This window comes from Aphelocoma coerulescens, chromosome 4 (genome assembly GCF_041296385.1).
Source record: "Aphelocoma coerulescens isolate FSJ_1873_10779 chromosome 4, UR_Acoe_1.0, whole genome shotgun sequence".
Taxonomy (NCBI): domain Eukaryota; kingdom Metazoa; phylum Chordata; class Aves; order Passeriformes; family Corvidae; genus Aphelocoma; species Aphelocoma coerulescens.
This window is the reverse complement of record NC_091017.1, coordinates 63,340,396-63,362,015: the sequence shown is the minus strand read 5'-3', so window position 1 is coordinate 63,362,015 and position 21,620 is coordinate 63,340,396. Positions and strand designations below refer to the sequence as shown.

Genomic DNA, 21,620 nt, shown 5'->3' with positions numbered 1-21,620 from the left:
TGTGTGTGCCAGTATATACAGGTATGTTATGAACATAAAACCTGGCCAGAGGAAGAGAAAAGAAACCTGGATTGTCTTTTTGATAAGCCAAAGAGTCCTAAACATTGCTTACCCAGACACTGAGTTTTCAGAACACAATGGATCATATTTTGGTTCTTCCAACCTTGCGCTTTTCTTTGTAGAGAGATCTAGCACTCCATCCCCTGCAAAGAACGAGTAGTGATGATAACAGTGGTTTTAAGGAAGATCTCAGAGATTTTGTCAGCAAATGGTTTTTCACCTATGGCACAATTTTCAAGTAGCTACTTTATCTTGTAAAATTTCTGACACCTTATTCCATTAACAGTATCAGCCATCAGCAAATTATTTTGTATATTTGATTTGTAACCAAACTTTTTTAAAATTGAGGGGAAAAAAAAAAGTAAACCATTCAGAAATAATAAAGCTTAAAAGAACCCATATTAAACAAACATGACTGCTTTCCTAAAAATCACATATGTATCTAATTACACTGTTTACTTTCAAGGCAACCAAAAGACTGCACTTGATATTATTATTATTATATAATAATATATAAAATAATGCATAATTATAATTATTATTAATATTTACATACTGTAAACATCTGATGCTGAAGTTGAACTTGACATAACTAAATCCTAGGCTTACAGGGTAATGCATGTTAATCTCAGGAGGCCTCCAGACCAACCTCCTGCTCAGAGCAGGGTCAGCAATGACACCAGACCAGGTTACTGGATGAGCAGGTACCAGTAACTGGGTAACTTCCCAGTAACCAGTAACTTCCCTGTAACTGGGAAAAGAGCTTGAGCCCAATATAGAGTTCAAACACTTTTAACTATAGGTATTTCTCCTGCTGCCTCCACATACATACAATAATGAAATTAGAAAAATGAAAGACCTAAACTGGGGTGGAAGTCCACTCTGTTAAGTCACCGGTAAACACTAAATTCAAGATTTATACTTGGCTGTTAAAGTCTATGAGTATTGAAACAGAACAACATACTTTTTAAAAATTAGTACTTAAAAACATTAGCAGTTGAAATACTCCTTTTAAAATTTTCTTCTTAAAAAAAATGAATGACATTTAAATTATAATTAAATCCCCTAAATATAATTAATTTCATACCTTTCTTCCTTGGTTTTCTGTTTCAAACTTGGGCTGTTTTGTATGCCTGAGCTCTGCGAATTCAATTTTGAGTTTCAACATGTAGCTCAACATTCAACTCTATAATTACCCTTATACTACCCCTTATTGCATTTACAGTGTCATTTTCATGTTACTGCCTATTATTTCTAAAACATCAATCAATTGCATATATTTTCCCATAGCCTCAGATGCAGACAATGAAGCACTGGTTGAAGGATCCAAATGCCAATAGTCAAATAAGAAGTCAAGAAAATTGTTTTGGTAGCCCTCCTATATACCAATAATACAAAGAAATAGAGTTCTGTATAATAATCAAATCCAGATATTTGTTTTGGACTGCTTTTTGACTGTTCTTCCACAACTACTTTGTACTATTTGAAGGAGGTTAAAGAGAGAAAAAGTAACATCATAACTCAGCATTAGGGGACAAATATATATATATGCCACTTGTCAAAAAAGTGGCTCCTTTTCACCTGAATACATTCCTTTTAAAGTCTTTCTTACAAAAGTTAAAAGAAGGAGTAATGCTAATCAACCTTCCTGATGCACTGATACTACAGAAGAAAAAGCCAATCAAAAACACTACAGAAACATTCCACATGTACTTTTTGGCCTACTCAGGAATACCCAAGCTCAACCCAAAGTCCCTGAGTTCTGTGCAATAGACATTTAATCCGTTGTGTTCTGTCAGTCATACAAAGTACATCTCCCTTTCTTAAGTGCTTTTGTGTCCCTTTCACAACTGTTTCTCCATCTTCAGTCGATACTCTTAGGCATTATGACAAAAATTTTAGAAGGCATCACTGGAGAAAAAACTACTTCAAAGCTGACAACTTATCAAGCAATAAAGAGCTAATTGTCTCTCCAACAATTAAAAAAAAAAAAAAAAAGACAAAGCTAGTTGGATTTTTAGAAAAAGAAAAAGCCCCAACACACAAGCAAAATCCAAATGTAAGATTCCATAATGAAAATAATTTTCATTCCCAACCTTTCAGAACTGGCTTTGACAACACAAGGCTAGCAATCAGTCGAAAAATGACTAAAAGAACATAGTAACGAAAATTCAGGTTCCCGAAACAAAAAAATAGATACATTTTGGGCCTCTCAAGGGTAAGCGGCACTGAAGTAATTTGAGGTTCAAGACAGTTGGTTCTCCCAACACAGCAAATGCAAATTCATTAAGTACATGACACCTCCCTGAAGACAATGCTTTATGGGAAGATGATAATTCAGTAAAAAGAATCATGCAAGCAATTTGATATGCATGAAAAATACCAGATAAAGTCACTGCACTACAGACTTTTATTTAGGAATTTCACTTGAATTAAAAAAAAAAAAAAAAGCAAACCAACCAACCAAAAAAAAAAAAAACAACCAAACCAAACTAAAACAAAACAAAACAAACCCCCAACCCTCACAGAAATCCACCTCAAACTGATAGGAAAATGAGAGTATTTGCTGTAAAGCTCTAAGACATAGTGAAACCCTACCTAATGAAATGAATGTATGTATATATACACAGTCGAGAGGTTCACTTTGGTACATTAGGTACAGGACCAAAACTTCACAAAGAAGCATCCTACAGGTGGACTGTGAATCCTGGAAGCTTGCTACTTGCAAGGTAGAAGTAGTCTTCTCTAAGCTGAGCCAGAACTTTCTATTATTTCTTACAAATCAGCCAAAACAGGTATTACAGCAAGAATTCTGGACAGGAACTGAATTATATCAGGAACAGAAAAACCTCTCTGTAAGGTGGTTTTAATAAAAGTTATGAAATTACTTCCACTCTTTAGGTGAAGCCGTGACTACTAAGAAGTGCATCTTCATAAACAATAGTATATAACACTGGATAATATAGAAAAATATATTAGATGTTTTTCAGGTTTGCTACTCATTGTCTTCTAATGCAGCTATTTCTATGCAAATTAAATTATTCTGATCTTCAAAGAAATGGCTCAACCTCTGGCCTTTGGTTCTCAGTACAAGATCATCAGGTGCAGCAGTACCAAGACTAAACTAAGTGTGATCAAAGTTCATCTTCAAAATAATCAGGACCACAATCACTTGAAACTCCTCCAGACTAATGATGTTACGGAAACAGGAAGGGGAAGAGAAAGAAGCAGAAACCAGGTCAGCCTTGAATTCCTACAGTTGGTATTTCTACACTGATTTCTAAATTTCCGAGTTTTTTTCTGTGTTTCAGGAAACCTCTCATTAGCTATTATGAACCATCTCACTAGATCAGATAACCTGCTCTACTCAGTCCTCAGCCTCCAGGCAGGGGAAGCACTCTACTCCTAGTGTGGAAGAGCACATCAGCCTGGCTGCTCCCTGCAGCTCTTTGCTCTCCTAGTACCTGCTATCATTGGCTTAGGGATCTCAAGAGATTTATCCCTGCCTACTCTAGCCTTAGTTTCTGGCCTTGGTTTTGTTAGCTCTGAACTTGTCTAAGGTCCTTTGTGAACCCAGTGACCCATGACCTCCCATCACAACAGTTCCAGATGTTTAAAAACTGTTGAACAAAACCTGCTCATTACCTGTTTCTTCCTCTGAGAAATTTCAGCAAGCCCTACCAACTTCTAATATAGTGAGATTTAGTAAATAACTCCCCCTTTACCTTATCCATCCACAGGATAAGGGGTTTTGTAGCAAGAAAAAAACAGTCTTGTCTTCAGTACTTTTCCGGATGGTGACCTGCCTTTTGCTATTTTTTGTGCTGCTGAACACAGAAATAGTTTTCAGGAAACTGTCAGTAAGAACATCAAAGCCTTTTATTAATTCTTAACTACCACTTTGAGTAGCCCCTTTCGACCTGAAGTGCTATTTTGTAACATGAAAAAATGCCAGATGAAAAGTATATGGCCATATATTGGTTGATCATGGCACAGTCCTGGCAGTATGTGTGAGGACTGGCCAGGGACTGTCCTGTGCCGGACACAGATGGCTGGCTCCCACAGCCCCCCTGCAGGACACAGCCACTTGGGTAGAAACTCTGGAAAACTGTATTTAAGAAAGGGGAAAAAGTGCCAGATGGACAGAGAAAATGGGAACAAAAAGAATGAGAAAATGGCAGAGGTAAGCCCAATGGCAGAGAGAAACCATTAGGTACAGACTGTGGACAGCTCACACCCAATTCCCTAGCACTACAGGGGTGGTGGTGGTGGTCACAAGAGAAGTGAATCTGAGCCTGGGAAAGGAGGGAGGAAAGGCAGGGTTTTAATGAGTCTTTTTGTTTTCACTACCTGAATTAATAATGAAATATTTATATTAATAAGCAATAATTTGAATTATTTGTTCCAAGTAAAGTCTGTTCAGCCCATGATGGCAAGTGGTGGTACACAACAACCATGGCCTTAACTCATAAGCTCTCCTTTCCGTTCTTCTCATTTTCTCCCCTGTGCCATCATGAGAGAAGTACGCAAGCAAGCATCTGACAAGGGGATTGGCTGTTACCCACCATGGCAGCCAGGGAAAAAAAACATCTACTCCCCTCAAAAATGTAGCTTGTTAGGGTGACTTTCTCATGCAAAAGTATTAAACGGTTTCTTGAATATATTTACAGCTCATAATTTATCTTTGAGAACATAGCATGCATATCTTCAAAATGCATAGTATTTTCACCAATACATGTAGTAAAAACAGGATCTTAAGGAAAAGAAGTTTATTTTCAGTAAAGTTTGGAATTCTTTCAATATACTGCCAGCTATGTTTTGATGTCTTCCAGTCTATGATGGCTCGATGAAACAAGGGAATTAGGAAAATTTGCTTGCATATTTTCACTGTGCTTACATAGTCATTGGTTCCAGAAGATCCAGAAACAAGAATAAGCTTGTGCAGCTAAACCAGCAAATTATATATTTGTACTGCTTCTACTTCTGACTCTTAGAGTCACTTTGCTTAGAAGCTTGAGGGCTATCAATTCTCCCATATCTACCAAGGGAAAGAAGCCCTGCATCAAAGTTAGCTGCTGCTAGGAACATTCCTGAAAGAGCTCAGCACCATGACTGCGCAAGGAAATAAGTTGCTGCAGGATATTCCAAGACCGTTCCTTACTCACCGTTTCATTTTGCAAGGATGCTGCTTCTTCATTAACTTAGTCTGGAGGAAAAGCAATATTGCAAAAGCACAACAGTAACACCCCACTTTTGTTAGCTGCAGTGCATGGAAAACAGGTTTTGTTTCACTATACCGAGTATTCCTTTTCAAGTCCTGGACAGTCTTAAGAGTTACATGGATTAGAAAAAGGAGCAGGATACAGGTATTTTTGGAGACAGCTGCTGCTGACTGACTGACAGTGAAATGATTGCCTGATTACCAGCAAAGTACACAGGAATTAAAGCACCTTGTTAAATTATCACACTTCCACAGAAATGCAGAGGAAAGTAGAGCATTCTCTGGGACTCCACTACCAGTCAGGTGTCAGCTGGACACACCTGGATGCCAGTGCTTAAACACTCATACTCAGTACTAAATGCTTCACTACCAGAGGTGCAGAGGGTTGACCTTGGCCAGTAGCTAGACCCCCAACTCAGCCCCTCTACCCCTCCTCAGTGGGGGGCAGGAAGAAATAAGATGAAGATCAGCAAGATAAATACAGGGAAATTACTTGCCAAATACTATTACAGGCAAAACAGACTTGGGGAAAATTCATTTATTGCAATTTAAAACAGATTTGGATAAGGAGAAAAAGATAAAAATTGAAGTGCTTCCCCACCCCTATCTTTTCCCAGGCCCTCCTCTATTTTCCCCCATCCCCAGATAGCATAGGAAAGATTGGGAATGGTGGCTAAAGTCAGTACAATTCTTCTCTCTAGCTCCTTCTCGACAGGCCACATATCCTTCAGGAAACACCCAGATGCTCCTCTGAGGGATCTTCCACAGGCTGCAATGTGAATGAGTATCTGCTCCATAAGCTGCAGTGGAACACATGCTCCACCAGGGTCCTCTCTAGGTGCTCCACAGAAATGCCCTGGAGGCTGGAGCACCTCTCCCTTCCCCTTTCCCTCACCTAGTTCACTGTGCTGTTTCTCACTCCTCTGCCTGTCCAGCATTTCTGCACTTTCTTAAACAAGCTTTCAGAGCAGCAACACAAGCCCAACTCATCTGCTTCCACCTCAGCCTGGTGTGGGTCTGTGGCAGAGCTGGCTGTGCCCCACACAGGGAAGCCACAACAGTTTCTCCCAGATGCCACCCTACAGCCCTCTGCAACTACCAAAACCTTGCCATGTAAGCCCAAAAATCAGATGTATCAGGTCTGGAAGTGTCAGACCTCAGGATTTTTTGGCTTCAGAGATGGCCTCCAGATACTGGATGAAAGTAAGAAGCTTTCCTTAATGGAGAACTTCAGTGGCAGAATATCTTTTCAGTGCTGAGCTAGCACTTAGCTTGGATCTGCTCAGTGGAAAAACAATTGCTTCTAGTGATCTGGAAAATAAAGTTTACTCCTTCCTCTCAAGCCCAAGAATCACTGCCACACAGGACCAAGACTGTCTGTTTTACTATTTAGATCATTCATTTCTGAGACTACTACTGTAAATACAAAGCAGCTCCCTAAGCAGAAAGTGAACCTAAAGAATTTATACTTAGATCATTATCTGCTTAATAGGATTTAAATTAAAAGATTTCAACTTTGAGGATCCATCAAAGCAATGTACAAATTTGAACCTCCTCCTCTATTACTGCCACTTCATTTGGAAATTGTAACAGGAACTACAAATAGCAAATACTAAAGAGAGTAGCATGACATTCGAAAACATGAGAATGAAACCACGGTACAGCTTTTACGAGTCTCCAGACCAAAGTAGTATACTATGTTAGAGAATTATACATTTCAAAAAATGATCCAATTAAAAAACCTTCATAATTCCCTACCGTAAGCATATGACACTTCATTATAACCAAGATTTCTTCAGGAAAAGTACAGGTGCAAGAATAATAATACACAGTCCCTGACAAAAGCTAACTGAAATAACTTTTTCATGAATCTTTGCACATAGAACACAATGCAAATAAAAAGAGCAGCCTGACATTTTTCATCTTGAACTTACTTGCTTGTGTTGCCATCACTACAGTGAAAAGCTAAAATAGCTCAAAATTAACACATTCATGGAAAACAGAAAGCACAATACAATTTCCCTGGTAGGTAAGATGTTCAAGCTACCTTTCTCCAACTACAGTCTTATTTCACTATTTCTTCTCATTTCGGCATCTCTAAATTTCACAGCAAGACTACTACCTTTAATATCTAAAAAGCACTCCAGCAAACATGACAGTCTAAGTTCTAAGACTCTGCAGTGTCTTACATAGTTTAATGTGTAACTTGTATACTGTGTGTGCTGAGCAACTATTTTAGACTTAGGTGTTTCACTGAATGCGCACAATTCTAAACTTGTTCTGTAGCCTTACTGTAAGAAAAAATCCGATGATATGAAAAGATGATTTAAATAACTCAATTTCTTTGTATTTTAGATTTTTCTTAGACAAAAGATCAATGGATTTTCAGATAAGGGTGGCAGCATAACATTCTTCCTGTCCCTGCCCACCTTCTGCCTTCCCTTTTATTTCTCAAAGATTTTTTTGTGGCTCAGCAATGATCAGAACCTGCCTTTGGTGACTTTGCTCCCTCATGAACATATAAGACTAGTTATTTATAATCAGCTGTTGAAGTAAGCAACAAGCTATAGTGCTGATATCACGAAAGAAATTTTTATTGCCCTTGCCAAAGAAATGTGCTTCAACCTGGCCAATTATAAACCTCTAAAATCTGTAACTGATCCATAGCAAAATTACATCCAAGTACAATGTGTGTTTTCTCAGGATTTAAACACAAAGTGTTTATTAAAGCCTGGTATGAACTAATTTCCAGTGACCATACAGAATGAAAGCAGGAATTCCAGTATTTCTTAATGCTTTTGCTGTCAAAGAGAAAGGATGCATGAAATTTAACTTAGAATAGATATATTTAGCATGAGAAATCCATCAGAGCTCCCTGTCCCCAAGGATATCCAATTAAAAACTGCATCATTAGGTACACACATACCAAATCTGCTCTCATTCTGACAATATATATTAGGATAAACAAACAAACAAAAAACCTGAACAAAACAAAAAAACTTAGTTCTGGCTACTTTCAACTTTTTTAGTATGGAACATGACATACATGTCAACTTTTCCCTTTGGTCTGCAGTATTACAGGATTAACACAGACCTTGGTATCTGTAAAAGACAAAAGCTGCTTTTGCCACTGCTTTCAGCTGCACATGACAGTCACAACCCTTCCCAAAAACTGCTGCTAATCCAAATCTAGTTCAAAGTCCAAAATGCTCTTGTGATTATAGTGTTATCAGTTTTGGATAGCAATATTCCTTGAGGCAAAGCAATTATTTCCTTTACATAAATGATAGTGAGAAAGACTATTTTTCTAAGTTTACTCTGTTAAGAAAGCTGCACTGATCTATAATGATTAAGGTATGAAGAATGGAAGTTTCCTCCCAGATTAATCTTCTTTTCCAGTCATTCCTACCAGCCTGTATTTAAAGAATCAAAGTGTTCAAGAGCTGACACAGACTGAGAGACATTTGCTCTCTGAAATCCTAGTCTCTTTTTCTCTTTTCTCAGGCTTCTTGACAGCCATTTCTGCAACAGAATTTTGAACCACTGTGACCTGTGACAGCACAGGTGAGAGGGCTTAGATTCAGTAGTCCAAAGCTGAGAAATTTCAGTGCCATTTATTTAACACAGGCACTCAGAAATTAGAATACTTATCTTCTAACACACAATACGAAAAATGTTTCTATTTGACATGGACATTTGTTTTTTAAGGGAATAAGATGCCATAAAGTAAATAAATGACAGCAAAACACAGATTATCAGATACAGAAATTTACCTTGCTGAGTATTCTGTTCTTGAGTTCGATTCACAGTGAGGTCTAGAGGGCTATCCTGTTCTTCCTGAAGGGAGTTTTCCGTTTGGTTCATTTGGATACTTTTACACATCAGACTTGGTTCAAATGATGAACCATTTCTGTTCTCTTGAATTTTGCTACTTTTTGAAATGTACTCAATCGCAAACTGACGGATCATTTTTTTCATTAATTCCTGAGCAACTAGGGGAATGTTAGGATCACAGTTCTGAGGAAGATCTGAAAATAAAAAACACAGGCAACAGATACATTAAGAACCAAACGTAATTACTTTTCTTATTATAAGTATTTCCTATAAGCACACAAATGAGTTAAATAAATACATCTGTAATGAACATATTAATTCAGATGTCTAACAAGTTTCTTTAATGAGCATTCCTAACTGGAGGTCACTTGGAAGAACATGTTTAGCACAGACTGTTAATTTTTACGTTACTCCTCTATCATAGCATGCAAGTGTATGTGAGTTGCATTACTTATGGGAGTCAGATTCTGTATTGTTGGCAAATAAGTTGAATTTTCATTTACAGACTGTTCATTTTCAGTTTTGAAAATAAAGAATTTTGAATACAAACCACAAAAGTAAAATAAGACACGGATTAATACAGAAAGAAGTTACTTTCAATGAACAACCATAAGAATAGTTTTAAAGTGTAGTTCTATAGATTAGTCCTCTTCAGAACATAGAACAGTTGGACTTCTGAGGAATTGATCTTAAAAAGGAAAAAAGAATAAAGAGATGTGTTCCACTCTCAGACTATAATCCCCATTGTAGGTTCAGGATTGAAGTGTCAAAACCAATATGATGCTACTTGAAATGTCCCATACAATTTGTATTAATACAAGCAATTGAATACAAAGTTTTAAACTTTTACTGTAAAATCTTACAGGATTTTTCAGGACATTTTCAAAGTGCTAGCAATGAAAACACTTGGGAGAAAAGTTTTATTTCCTATTCTAAACTGAGTGTATCCTATTATTTGCTTGTGTATGTAACATTTCAATGGACAGAAGTATTTCATTTTAGAAACAAACAAAAAAGGACCAAACATGATACATATGACTTTAACGTTATTTATCAGCTAGAAAAAAGCTAAACTTATAAACAAGTAAAACTGAAACTACAATTGTGAATCACCAAAAAGAAACCTAATAGAAGCAACAGAAAAAACAAAATGTAAGTGTAACTTAGCATAAATAACAATGTACTTAAGAAACTCACAGTAAACTGTGCTATTGCATTGATGACTGCAACACACCACAAGATAAGCACAATTGACACAATACTCAGAATACTGTGTTTTCCCTTAAACTGGCAGTAATAGTAGCACTTACTTCACTATCCCACTCTTCCTTCTTTCCTTCAACTCTACACCCCTCCTATCACAAATATCCTTTTCAATATTTTAACCACTGCCCATGTTTGAGTTCCTAGGTAATGAGTGAAATAGTTTTCAGTCAAGAAGGGACAGGGATTTAAAGCAAGTGTGAAAGTGATAAAGAAGAACTAGCTTTTAGGTAAGCCCTGATTCCCTGGAGGAAATACCAAAGGACATGGTTCTGTAGTTACTGGAATAATAAAGTTAATCTGAAACAGATAAAACAGATTATAAACTGAGTTTTGTTTTCATGGAAGTGAAGAAACTGAAAGGCCTGGGTTAGGTAGATGTTTGCATGCAAAGTGTACATTTCCTAATATGAAGTTTGGAGGATCACACAGCATATTTGCTCAAGCATTTTATGCCAATGAAGCTTTATCCATCTACTGTCCAGAGAGTGACTGCCAGCACTGATCAAGGAATGCTGCTCAAGAATGTGCAGAAGATCTTCTGCTTGACTGTTTCAGGTTTATTTAAAACATATACCATTTGGAGAATTAATTTTCACCAACAGAACATTGAAAGGAATTACAAACCTGCAACTGTGAGATCTGCTCTCTATAGCATGACAGGGCAGCTTACTGATTGCCCAGATACTTCCTGTCAAGACCTTTTGGTCAGCCTCTCAGTAGTGTTTGATGAGGTACAGTGAAGCTCCACCATTTGCAAGACATCTTGGCTTGAAGAGAACTTACCCAAGGCATGACAGAACAAATCTGCTTATGGTTAAAGCTCTATCTTCCACCAATCTTTCAACTAGATCTCTACCAAAATATCTAAAATTGACAGGTGTTTCTTGAAGGTAAAAGGTAAAATTCTATGTATAAGATAAAATTCTAAATGATGGAGAATACCTACACAGAGAAAGATCTCTCCCCACCATGTAACCTCCAGGCATAAGTATGCTCTGTTTATATTGCTATTTCCTGATTCCTAAATAATGACCCCAATAAATGTTCAACTGGAAGTTACTATCCTAGAGACACACTTAGAAGTAAAGAAAATAAATTCAACAACAGATATTGGAGCAGTAAGGCAATAGGTGTAAAGTACTAATGTACATGCAAAATATGAGAAAAGAACACGGGAAGTTAAGAGACGAAATTAAATAACTGAATTATCTAGGAACAACAGTGTTTGCATGACAGGGAAATGGTAGTTCTAGACAATGAAATCTACTGATCAACAGTTTAGCTTAAAAAACCAAAAATTTGACTGCCTGTAATCAGAAACTCATACAAAATGAATTATACAAAGCATTATCAAGACTGAATATGTGGTCTGGAATGACCCTGCTTATGTAGAGCAATTAGTCTCTTGCATGCACACAAGAAAAGCTTCTTTGACTACTTCTGGATAACAGGTGATTATCAGAGCAAATGGGATAATTTCTAATAATAATACTTTCTGGTGTGATCTGTACCTTTAAGAAGCAAAAGACCAGAGCGTATAGGGGACCTACCATTAGCTGGAAAGCACAACAGCCTGGAACAGATTTCTCCTTATTAATCTCCATCCCTGCATCAATTTTTATAAAACTGCAAGACAAAACTTCAGAACTGTCAAGTTTTTACTGCCTTTCTATTCCGCTTTAGACTCTTCACATTGGTAACAGCCAAGCATATATTTCTTTTAGACACTTGGAGGAGAAGTCAGCTTCTCCATTAGGAGCAAAGTCAACTTTTGACCTAGTTAGAATAATAAAGGATTTATCTTTTTGTTCTTATAATATTTTCTTTAGTATTAGTTTAATTTTTTGTAATACCTTCCAAATACTCCCTATGAAGAATAAATGCAGCAGAATTTCTCATATATTCAACTGCTACAGCTATTGGCAGTTTACAGATTTTAAGTTCATTTAATCTAAAAAGGTAATATGAGGGGGTGATGTGTGTGTATCTCAGAGCATATACACTGAAAGATGTGTTCCCAGGGTGCCTCTGAGGTGCTCTTGCTGCTAAATGCATATTCAATCTACAGGGTTAGACTCAGGTAATCCAAACTTATCTGCCATAAATGCAAATAGTGTTGCTATCACATTGACTGTTCTGTAACGTGAATCATTAAATGGCAAATCATGGTGGAAGTACCTTGAGAGGTCTGTAGTAAAACTGCTTGTTCAAAGTAATCATCTATGAGGTCAAATTGGGTTTCTCTGGATTTTACCTAGTTAGGTAAGGAATACTTCCATGGATGGGAGACTCTACAACCTCTGGGTGGCATGTTCCACTGCTTGCTTGTCCTCATTTTTCCTCACATTGCAAACAAGTTGAAATGAGAGGTTCTTTTTAATCTGTCATTATCCTGCTATGCACCATTGTGAAGACTTTGATCCTGCCTTAAAATCATAAAGTATCCTGAGTTGGAAGGGACCCAACAAGGATCATCAAAGTCCAGCTCGTGGCCCTGCACAGGACAGCTCCAAGAGTCACACCATGAACCAGAGATTATTGTCCAAATGCTTCTTGAACTCTGTCAGGCGTGGTGCTGTGCTGGTACTGTGACTTCCCTGGGGAGCCTGTTCCAGTGCCCAACCACCCTCTGGGTGAAGAACATTTTCCTAATATCCAACATAAACTTCCCCTGGCACAGCTTTGGGACGGAGGTTGACCTCAGGTCTTGTCACTGGTTACCACAGAGAAGAGATCAGAGCCTGCCCCTCCACTTCTCCTCACAAGAAAGCTGTAGACTGTAATGAGGTCTCCCCTCAGTCTCCTCTTCTCCTGAAAAAGGCAAGTGACTTCAGCCACTCCTTGCATGGCTTCACCATCTTTGTTGCCCTCCTTTGGATGCTCTCTAATAGTTTAAAGTCTTTCTTTTATTGTGGTGCCCAAAACTGCCCCCAGCACTCGAGGTGAGGCCACCCCAGTGCAGAACAGAGCGGGACAATCCCCTCCCTTGCCCGGCTGGCGATGCTGTGCCTGATGCCCACCAGGACAAGGCTGGCCCTCCTGGCTCATGTTCAACTTTCCATTGACCAGGACCCCCAGGTCCCTTTCTGTGGTGCTGCTCCCCAGCATCTCATTGCCCAGGCTATTCCACCTGAACATGGAGAGGAACTTCACCCATCCTGTGATTCATAGTTGTAATTTTCCACTACACATGTGACATTTGTAATTAGTCATATAAAATCTTTAAATGAAATGAAACATATTTTCAGGCAATAAAGGTGTTAGATCTCTGAACTTAGTATCATTACCAAATATTTCTTAATTATTATCAGCAGATGGCACCAGATATACTTGGTATGACCTGAATAGGGTTTTTTTCTAAGATGCTTTATTAGGAGTTGCGACTATAGCTACTTACAAAGTTTTAAATTTACATGCCTACATCTGTTTAAACTCCTATTTTTCACAGTTGATATAAAATATGAAGCAGCTGTATTTAGTCCATGGATCATGTATGTATATGCATACTACTTCAAACCCAGTAGAACAGTCTCTAAAGATTTAGAATAAAAGTTAGCCCTAATGTTCCTCTAGTTTCTCTCAGATCACTGCAGACCGGATGTCATCAGGATAAAAGAAGGCTGAGTTTATATGATATAATTTGATTTTTTCTGCTTGTGATTGTCAAGGTAACAGTTTGAATGCAAGAGAAGAGAGTAATAAACATCATGTAATCATGACTAATGGCAATGATTTAATTCAAAGCTGACATTTAGGCTTAATACTTCCTCAGCTTATGTGCTGCACCAGTTTGCAACTATTCAAATCTGTACTATTAACTATTCTGCACATTAGGTGGGATCACTAGACTGCAAAGTCTATGGTGACAGATTTGATGGACAGTTCAGAGTTATACATGGATTTGGCAGGACAATGCACAAGAAGTTAAAGCTCCCAAAATAGTGTTCCGTAACAGTATCCCATTTATTGAAAACCAGTATTTTTTCATTAAAAAGCCAACCTAATGACTTAATTTCTCTTCTGACACAATACCAAAAGGCAGTGGAAAGCAGTAGGGAATCACAATCCCCTTTGCATCCTACAATCCTCTTGTGTGAGCAGCAGGACTAAGAACACCCGATTGCTTCTCAGTGTGTTTCATAAGCTCACTCCATCTCCCCCTTTTTGACAAAAAGGCCACATTTTCTTGTGACAACCCCACCTGAACAGCCACCAAAATGTCCCAGAGATGATCTTAGTCCTACTTGTAAGATCACTCAGGTCACTGTCAGATTACCAGCACATCAAAAACGGAATACAACTATTTATTCTGAGCTATGTACCATGACTAGTTCAGTTAACTTGACTGATCAACAAACAGAAGGAAAAAGGGTCACTCTTTTGTTGTCATAAACATTCTACCTCTTTTCTTCCTCTTACTCAGGTTGCAATTTTCACTACTCTATAGCCAGTCATATTTCTAAGAATCCTCATAAATGAGGATTTGAAATGATCAAATGAGGAGTTGAAATGATCAAGAAATTCAGAGTCAGTGAAGACAGTAACACTGGCAGGTCAACACAAAAAGTATGCTTTACCTCCTTAAGAAAGCAGCTGAAACCCCACTAAACATTCTTTATAGCAAACCTGTCATAGCAGTTTACTGCACAAACTGTGTCAGAGCCCTCAGTGATTTACAGAAAACCTTCCAGATTTTGAAAGGACAAATTAGATTTCTTAAAATTATTAATAAAAAGAAACTTCAGGTTTTGGATGAAGTGTGCACAACTCAAAACTACACCTCAGAAAGTAACACTTTTTTTAGTCTAAAATAATGTGTGCATGATTACATTGTCACAGGCTTCCTAAATGAAATATACATTGTTCAAGAAGCACAACTAGCTTATGACAGCTCCGCAACTGAAAGAAAACTACAAAAAGAACCGGTGAACTCAAAGTTAAATTCAGGTATATAGTATAATGTAAGAAAGCCATATTTATGAATGGAAATATTTTAGTACATGACAGAGACGTCTAGAAATAGTAAAGAGCTTTAAAAAGCTTACAGGAAAATTACTTTGGGATAGCAAACATGGTACTGAAGATACTTGTCAGAGCAGCCCAGAGAAACTGGAAAGATTCAAGTAATCTCAAACATTTTTCATATAATTCTGTGCCTCAGTTCCTTAACTTCTACAAGAGCTTCTCATGTGTCAGTCTTCTCTTGGTGGATCATGTCCTGAAGACAGAACCTGATTCACAACTAGGTTTTTGTTTTGTTTAAAGACATCACACTAATATTGCATGGAAAAATGAACTTCTAAGAACACACAATGTGGATTACTAGAAATAGAGAAAATTAATAGTCTGTGAACAAAATGTCTGATCAAGCATTTAAACAACTGTGGTTCTGCTATATAAGAATGATCACGTCACATTCTATAATAATCATAGTAAAAAAAGACTTAATATGTATTTTTTAAAGCACACTGTGTTTTTCCCTTAACAAAACAGAACAGTTGAACTTCAGCATTATGTAAGTGGAAAAGCACCACAGTCTACTCTGCTTACACCACCAAACGGTAAGGAGAGATGCCATACTTGAGAAGAAAGCATCTGGGTTTCAGATACATTGTTTAGTGGCAACAATCAATGTCTGATGACAAGAAGGACTTTGGATTTGCTGACGTGTCTGCTGAGCACAGGACTTTCCCACAGACAACTGACTACCAAACTCATCTTTCACTAACACAGAATGAAGTTGGGTTCCTAACGGGAAGTCTTTGTTATTTACAGCATTGCAAGGGTTTACCCATTTTGGCAGGAGTTCTACCATCTTTTATCCCAGATTTTACAAACAAATTGTCATACATTAATGTCTGAAGGCTGTATGCTCCAGACAACAATAGATCATGGCTGCATGTTTCAAGATCTTCTGAACTAGTTTCCTGACATTAAAAAAACCTCCAAACTCACAACCAAATCCCCTCAAACTAGTCTGCAAATTAAAAAAGCCAGAGTAATTTGTTCAAAATAAAATAATGGGACCGACAAATGAACTCTCTAATTTGCTCACTAGTCTTAGATGTTGTTCATAGAGGCCTAAATTAGCTACAATAGTAAGAGTAGTTCATCTTGAGGAGTTTGCAATCCAAACAAGTGTTACTCTGTTTTAAAGACAGCCAGCCAAGAATTCAACATTTTTCTGACAATGACAGCACATCTGGTTTAGGATCAGGTATAAGAACTACTCCTTAGCTAAACAATTACTGAAAATTTTTTTGATTCCTTTCTTCGTAAGTTGATACTTGCACTGAAAAACCTACAAAAATCAGAAAGCAGACTTGAGATTTTCTTTGTAAAACTCTTCATCTTCCTCCTAAAATCCAAATCAGTTTCTTGAATACCTCATAAATTGGTTTCACATGCCCTTTACAATTTTTTTCCTTTTCACTTCCTGTAATTTGAACAGCTTTAAAAACTCTGCTAAAACCTGAACTGAAGCAATACTCTTAGTAAATTCTTACCCAAGAATACAGAAGTACTTCAGAGAATCACAAAAAACCCTGGAAGTTTTGCTTTTCAATAGACAAAACCTCTTTAAACTAGCATTACTGATCTTGCAGATCAAACCTAAAGAAGGTGCTAAAAGCCAAATGTTCTTTGTGAAAAACTTCACTTAAAAGTCATTCACTCTACTAAGGTGAAGTCATGCCAAGTTTCACTTCTCCCATGATAGAAGTTCCTCTCAAGGAGTATCGAAAGAGATCATCTGCAGCAGGAGCATAAAGCAGGCAAACATTGAAAAACATTGTACACATCAAGACCAAGAAGAGATCTGACAAAGTAGAAATTTGAAGGAATTAAAATACCTTCCTCAGGAGATGCCATACAACTGGGCCTGTGATGAGAACATAGTAAGACTTTAAGAAGTAATGAAGTGCCAACTTCATTGGCCATTGTATTTCAAATGGAAAATAGCTGGTTTGAATGAAAGCCAAGAGTCCAAAGGATGGACTCAAAATGCTGTTGCACTCCATTTCAAGTTCTTTAAAATGCAAAAAAGCAAAATGTAGACAGAAAAAGATTCTACACACCCCAGGTTCAAGGTCATAATAATCTCTCCTGCTACAGCAATGTAAAAGGGAGAAAACAAACATTGTTTTTTTCTCTCACCTATGTGAAGGAAGAGAATGTGTCTGACTAACTCTGTTAAAAGCAAGAGAGAGCTGTCACCCTAGCCATACTCAGCTATTCTGACATCCACATACACCTACTAAACCCAAGAAAAAAAAAAAAAAATCAGTGAAAACTGTAGTTACTGCATTCACAGTAACTTCATTCACATTTCTTCATTCACATGAATTTAGGGAAGAAAACGAGTATTTCTGCTGCTGTTGACAGTGAGTAACCAAGCAACTTTCATGAACTAAGCTGACTTGTCACTCACTCATGTACTGCTGTAGCTTGATGAGTGTCAAAGAACAAGAACAGTCAAAGAATTAATGAGCTACCAAATACTGTATTTTGACAAGAAGTTTTAACCTCTAACTTGGATGTATTTGAAGGAGCAGCTTTTGTGCAAGAAGATCCCAAATTCTATTTTGCACTCTGAAAAACACATTTTCTCACCTAAAATGTTTTTCCTGTAGAAAGCCAGAAGTGAGAATTTAGGAACAGAAAATGTTTAAATGCTTAAAATTCTAGAGGATGACACCTGAGGTTGAGATGAAAACAAAGTAGCAGCTCATGGTAAAAAGAAAAATCCGATACAATTTATGAACAGGGATTCAAAAGAATGACACATAATGCATCAGGACAAAGAGGAATGGCAAGTAGGAAGAGTAGTACTTCATTTGGTGATTCAAGTAAGAAAAAGATTAAGGAAAACCAAAGGCATAGAAAAGAGAAACAGCAGAAACATCTATTTCAGTAGATAAATAAAAAAATACTTAATCAAAATTAACCCTGAATAATTTGATTCTTCTAGTTTTTTTTGTCATATTTCGTAATACAAAAGACTTTTATTACCTTTCTTTCGAAAGAGTGCATTTAGATAGTTTTCTGCTTGGCATTCAATCTTATCAGTGTTGGACTGGCCCTGAGATGACAGTTCCTCTGTAGGCGTTGACTGTGAAGAACCGAAAACTGAAGCACGATCCTAGAAAACATATGAAGATCATAACATCTTTCAGAAGTTAGTCTGCTGGTAGTAAAAAATACCATTAAATTATTGAATGGAATAGAACCACTAAAATCAAACTACCTTGAGTCAAAATTAACTTATTTGCAAAATTCAATTCTCTGATTCTTACTTTCACACCAAAAAATGAGTGTTGGGAAGTAATGCTTAATAAAATGCTCATACTTACACTGGCTGTTTCTTTGTGTAAATTACAAAAGGAACATTTCTCATCCATAGACCAGTCAGTTAGCTCTTCTGGCTCACAGTCTTAAGGGAAGAAAAGAAAGCTAGATGTTTTAAACAAGCAAAAACGGATTTTGAGAACAAAATAAACATCCTAAAATTCTCCTAAATAAATTCTATCAATAATATATGTATTTATTGGTACAATGCATTCAGTCGTATGCAATTCTTCAGATACTATCAAATTCTTGTCTGGCTTGTACAGTGCATCTTACAAATAACAGAGAGTGCCTTTCTTAAAAGGAAAGGTAAACTCAATGTAATGTAGTAATTCAACTGATTATCTGTCATAATTAGTGGAGGCACCTGAATACTGCAAAGAAAGCTATGAATTGTAGACATCATTCTTTTAACTGAGGTGTGCAAACTTGTAGTAAACTAAGCTAAGAATTAGAATATGGACTCCTCATCATGTGAGCTACACACATTGTACTTACAGTATTTTAATTGATTTGATATCATTCCTATAGGTAAATCCAAGTCTTACACTCACTTGTAGCACTTTATTTATCTAGAAAAGTACCTTTATATGTTTTACCAGAAAATGTACTTTGGTCTAGACAGAATGCAGGACTTAAACTTATATTGCCTATATCAAGTCCAGTCTTCTACTGAATAGAGACACATCATCTACTTTCTTTAAACAACTTACTAAGCCTCATTTCAAAAATTAAGAGTTTTCAACCAATACCCTTCTCTTCATGAACACCATTTACTTTAAAACTTTTCGCAAACCAACAGTGCTAATAGTTAAAACTAAGCTTCTAATTTCTTACTTAAAATTGCACATGGCAACTTATTCCAGTTTACTTTTGTGGCAATATTATTCTTGTATCTATGAACAGTAACTGCTTAGGTATTTAGCACCTTAATGCATTTACAGAGACTATCATTATCCCTTTTAAACTTCATTTTGTGGCTAATCTAGTCCACCTGATTTTCCTCATGAGATTCAGCTCCATCACTTCTGCACAAGTCTCACTTGAACACCTGTTTCCTGAACAAGGGGACCAAGACCTCACGATGATGTCTTTTACATTTACACCAGACTTCCTTACACTGCAGGCAGTACTGTTCCTACAGTGTCCTAGTTACGCAGCAGCTGCAGTGTTTTGGCAGGTGAATGCAAACACGATTAACTACAACACCAAGGTCTTCTCCATCCTGTTCATTTCCAGTTCATGTGCTTACAAACTAAACAGCTTTTTCACCCCCCATTATTAATTACCAGGTATGTTTCCTCCTTGTCTCTGGGCCACTAAATTACAATCACAGTTCTTTTTAGGGCGGTTCTTGAGATTACCTGCTTTTAATAGCACATGATGGTAGCCAGGTCTTGGCTGGCTGCCAACCCACCCCCCAGCCCAGGGATGCTCTCATTCCCCTTCCTCAATAGGGCAGGGGTGAGGAAATAAGATGGCAGGGGAGAAATAAGAGGGACAAACTTGTGGGTCAAGATAAAAACAGGGAGATCACTTACCAATTACTGTCACAGGGAAGTCAGATTCAACTTGGGGAAAATCAATTTCATTTAGAGCCAATAAAAACAGATTTGCATAATAAGAAAGGGAAAACACTAAACCACCTTACCGCCCCTTCTTCCCAGGCTTCAGCTTCACTCCTTCATTCCTGACTCTTCTACCTCCTCCCCCACCCCAAACAGTGCAAGGAGGATGGGAAACGGGCTGCCCTCAGCTCGTAAGAGTTCCTCTCTGCTACTTCCTCCTCTTTTTCCCCTGGTTCCAGCTTGGGGTCCTTCCCATGGGCTACAGGCCTTCACAAACTGCTCCAGTGTTCTTCCCACAACTATAGCTCTTAATGAACTGCTCTAGCACATGTCTTTTCCACAGGGCACAGTCCTTCAGGAAGGGACCACTCCACAAGAGCCACAGCTCCTGCCAGAAAACCTGCTCCTGCATGGGCTCCTCTCTATATGCAGCAGTTCCTGACACAGGCCTGCTCCAGCATGGGATCTCCATGGGCTGTAGCTTCCTTCAGGGCATCTCCACCTGCTCCAGTGGGTCCTCCATGGGCTGCAGTGTGGATATCTGTTCTGACATGGTCCTCCATGGGTTGCAGGTTCTACATGCTTCACCATGGTTCTCTCCATGAGCTGCAGGGGAATCTGCTCCAGTGACTGGAGCACCTCTCCCCTCTTCCTTCTCTGACCTTGCTGTCAGCAGGGTTGTTTCCCACTGCCCCTGTCCTCCACCCTTCTTCCCACAACTGCTGAGCTTTTACTTCTTCTCAAAGATATTATTAAAAAGGCAAAATCAGAATAAAATGACTCTGAAAAATAAAGTTTTTTCAGTTGAGCACAAACAAAATGTAAGTAATTCCAGATAATTACTTGAATCTAGCTTACTAGATCTAGATCTAAAATACTAATTTAGAACAGAATTCTGTATTAATGTGTTATATGCTTTCAGGGATGCAAAACAGCAGTTTTTACAGGCTGGACAGCTGATGATCATGAACAGACATAGTATTTTTCTTGGCTGGACAGTAACAAGAGATAATGAGTCATTTTTGCTGAATTAATCTAGCTGTCCCAGCCTGTTAGAGCTATTCCTTTAAGATGTCCACAGCATAAAGACAACACTATTCCTTCATAACAAGTTCATTGTTTTCCTTGCAACCATGAAAAATTATTTATGAACCTTGGGATTCTACACCTAACTCTAAGACAGGTTTATATTTTCAGAGAAATTCTTCTGCCTTGGAATCTTGAATTTCCACTGGTAAAAGTCAAACTAGAGAGCAATCCTTGTGTATTGCCAAAAAAGCAAACCTTGAGAAACATCAGCTCTACATAACACTAAACCCTTTATT

At 37.7% G+C, this 21,620-nt stretch overlaps 1 protein-coding gene across 8 annotated transcripts in view; it reads right to left on the bottom strand.

The window, feature by feature from the left end:
- LCORL (ligand dependent nuclear receptor corepressor like) overlaps positions 1-21,620 on the bottom strand; it is an 83,178-nt gene that overhangs the window by 31,477 nt on the left and 30,081 nt on the right. For 5 of the 8 annotated variants that reach the window (XM_069014355.1, XM_069014358.1, XM_069014356.1 and 2 more), the window contains exons 3-6: positions 18,733-18,812; positions 18,392-18,521; positions 9,055-9,309; positions 113-203 (exon numbers count right to left, since the gene is read on the bottom strand). In XM_069014355.1, the coding sequence (XP_068870456.1) occupies positions 113-203; positions 9,055-9,309; positions 18,392-18,521; positions 18,733-18,812 (556 nt within the window). Of the gene's footprint in view, positions 1-112; positions 204-7,890; positions 8,083-9,054; positions 9,310-18,391; positions 18,522-18,732; positions 18,813-21,620 lie in introns of those variants that run through there. The other 3 variants (XM_069014360.1, XM_069014361.1, XM_069014359.1) reach the window with 2 other exon arrangements.